The 2,500-nt window shown below is 33.6% G+C and overlaps 1 protein-coding gene across 1 annotated transcript; it reads right to left on the bottom strand.

Moving 5' to 3' along the window:
• Positions 1 to 396: 396 nt before the first annotated feature.
• On the bottom strand, positions 397 to 2,447 carry mRpS25 (mitochondrial ribosomal protein S25). Its single transcript, XM_027364339.2, has 3 exons — positions 2,220 to 2,447; positions 978 to 1,082; positions 397 to 845 (listed from the first exon to the last, which is right to left on the bottom strand). The coding sequence occupies exons 1-3, from the start codon at positions 2,304 to 2,306 to the stop codon at positions 534 to 536; spliced, it is 504 nt and encodes a 167-aa protein (XP_027220140.1). The 5' UTR covers positions 2,307 to 2,447; the 3' UTR covers positions 397 to 533.
• Positions 2,448 to 2,500: the final 53 nt, after the last annotated feature.

Below are 2,500 nucleotides of genomic sequence, written 5' to 3'. Positions count from 1 at the left end.
AGATAAATAAATAAACAAATTTAGACAGACAGACAGACAAATATATAGAATATTTAGATATAGGCAGATAGATTTATGTCATCATGATTAAAGTTATATAGAAAGTTTGACTTTTCCTTTCTTTATTCATTGCAACTCCAGTGTGTAAGGTTTCAATTATAACATTATTATGTTTTTTTGTATACATTATATGTATATTACTGCCAACATTTATTAACTAATGGGGTGAATTTGCATAACAGTAATTCCAAAAAATACAAGCACTTTCCAGGGGGAAAAAAAAAACATATCTTATGTGAAGCTTACTCTCTCTTCAATGTGGCATTTTAACCACAATAGGTTTTAAATTGAGTAATGGTAAATATCTCTGATGTTTTGGGGAAATCAAAAAACATATTGGATATATTTGTATTTATTTTATACAAAACAACAAAATTCAGAAGATTAGAGATGAAATAACTACAATGCCTAACCTTGCTGCACAATAATAATTTTCCACCATTTACAGAATATACATACATGTAAATACGCTACTAGTCAAATTTTTCTCCGAACTTGTATTTTCCTCGCATGTGATTGGGCAAAGGGATAATGCCAGGGCAAGGCACTTGGCCTGGGATCTCACATATGCACTGACGATCACATCCCCAGCCAAAGTTAGCTGGGTTAATCATGAGTTCTCTGGCTTCCTTTTGCAATGTGCTCTCTGACTTGCAGATAATTGTCTTTAAATGATCATGGATTTCTGAACGAGATTTAGAATCTACGTCAACCAGAATGTCCTCTCCATTTTCAAGAAAAATACGGACAAAAGGTGTGGGCGTCAAGTTTTTGAATGTGGCAACCTGGAAAAAAATTAAAGCAAATCATGAGATGGAATCTAATATTTCACTGTAAAACAGAAATTTCTACCCAACCCCACTTTTTAATTACTTGCATCTTCATTAAAAATCAAGTGATTTACTATGAGAAAATACCTGAACTTGTGGATTCTTGTACTGTAGCTGTGGGAGGTGCCAGAAGACAAATTCTCGTGCACCTTGGTGATGGTTACCATGTGTATTGTAGTTCACAGTTACTACCTGTAGAAATATTCAGTTAGTGTGGTGATGGTGATTTTAATAATCATAAGTTATAATAACAGTAATAGTAATGATGATGATGATAACAATAATAATAATAACAACAACAACAACAACAACAACAACAACAACAACAACAACAACAACAACAACAACAACAAGAATAATAATAATAACAAGAATAATATTAATAACAACAAGAATAATATTAATAACAACAATAATAATAATAACAATAATAATAATAATAACAGTAATAATAATAAAAATTTAATTATCATGGTAATAATAATAATAGTAAGGGAAATGCATATTAGTCTATGCTATAAATCAAGAACTTATCTCACTTAATTTATAACTTTGGCAATAGGAAAGATACTATTTCAATGTCAATATGTTATGACTACAATAATAAGAAAATTAATTATTATTATATATTAATTGGTAAATCTATAAATATGGACTGCTCAGATACTAACAATAAACTATACTTGCAATCTCACTATTAGCCATGGAACATAATTTACTAAAAAACAAGTCAACAATCACTTATGGAAGAAACATCTGCCGTAACAAGTGGTCGCCACAGTTTGCACCATCCATGCTCTAGCAAAGACAGCAAACCTTAACATATGTGTTGGTACTAAATAGCTTGTAGACTTGCCTGGCAGTTCCTCTTCAAAGAAGGTAACTGCCCAAGCAATCTCTTTATCTTGCAAGAATATACAGGACATGTTGAAAGTTTGTTGGTCTTTGTGTGAGCACTGCTTGTATGGCCGCCATAGTGATTGAGAGACAGTTGCATGGATTCAGTCCCAATATCAAGAGAAATCACTTTCATAAGGAAGATTTTATAATCTATATATAATTACTTTTAGAATAATATCTGAACTCGACAAATATATAATTATAATTCTAAAAGTACAGATCACATTATTATCTATATATAATTTGATCTGAACCTAATTCTAACAACACTAGTTACTGAACAACAACTAGAACGAATGTAATGATTTAGCACCATTCCACGCAGGCAGAGGGTCAGGGAACCAAGGTAATGTTGTAAGAGAGTAAGACACATTCGTGTATATTCACACTCTATCCCATTTCATTCACCACTTTTATTATATACTGCACCTTGACTCGCTCCTTGAGGACGAGGCGTGACGACTCTAGATACTTCAGCGTACGCCGTATGGGAGCTTTTCCTTTCATGAACGGCATCTTGGCGCTTTTGTCTGTTGAATTTCAATACCGAGATGAATGTATTCCCTCCTCACTTCACGAAAACAATCGTGTTTCCCAAGCCGGTCTGTGAATGTGCCTTCGGGGTCTGCGTTGAGACCCGCACTGATGTAAACAAGGATCAGCTGGTGACAAAATCGAAGCGGGATGCGCACGGGGCCTTGCGTATTGCT

Source organism: Penaeus vannamei, chromosome 37, assembly GCF_042767895.1.
Source record: "Penaeus vannamei isolate JL-2024 chromosome 37, ASM4276789v1, whole genome shotgun sequence".
Lineage (NCBI taxonomy): Eukaryota > Metazoa > Arthropoda > Malacostraca > Decapoda > Penaeidae > Penaeus > Penaeus vannamei.
The sequence above is the reverse complement of the archived record's forward strand: the minus strand, read 5'-3'. Positions and strand labels throughout refer to the sequence as shown.

Bases quoted from the DNA above. Each gene is read 5' to 3' on its own strand.
- mRpS25 (XM_027364339.2), bottom strand. From the start codon at position 2,306: ATGCCGTTCATGAAAGGAAAAGCTCCCATACGGCGTACGCTGAAGTAT. The intron at 1,083-2,219 runs GTGCAGTATATA...ATATTTCTACAG, and splicing joins TCCTCAAGGAGCGAGTCAAG to GTAGTAACTGTGAACTACAA. The intron at 846-977 runs GTATTTTCTCAT...ATTTTTTTCCAG, and splicing joins ACAAGAATCCACAAGTTCAG to GTTGCCACATTCAAAAACTT.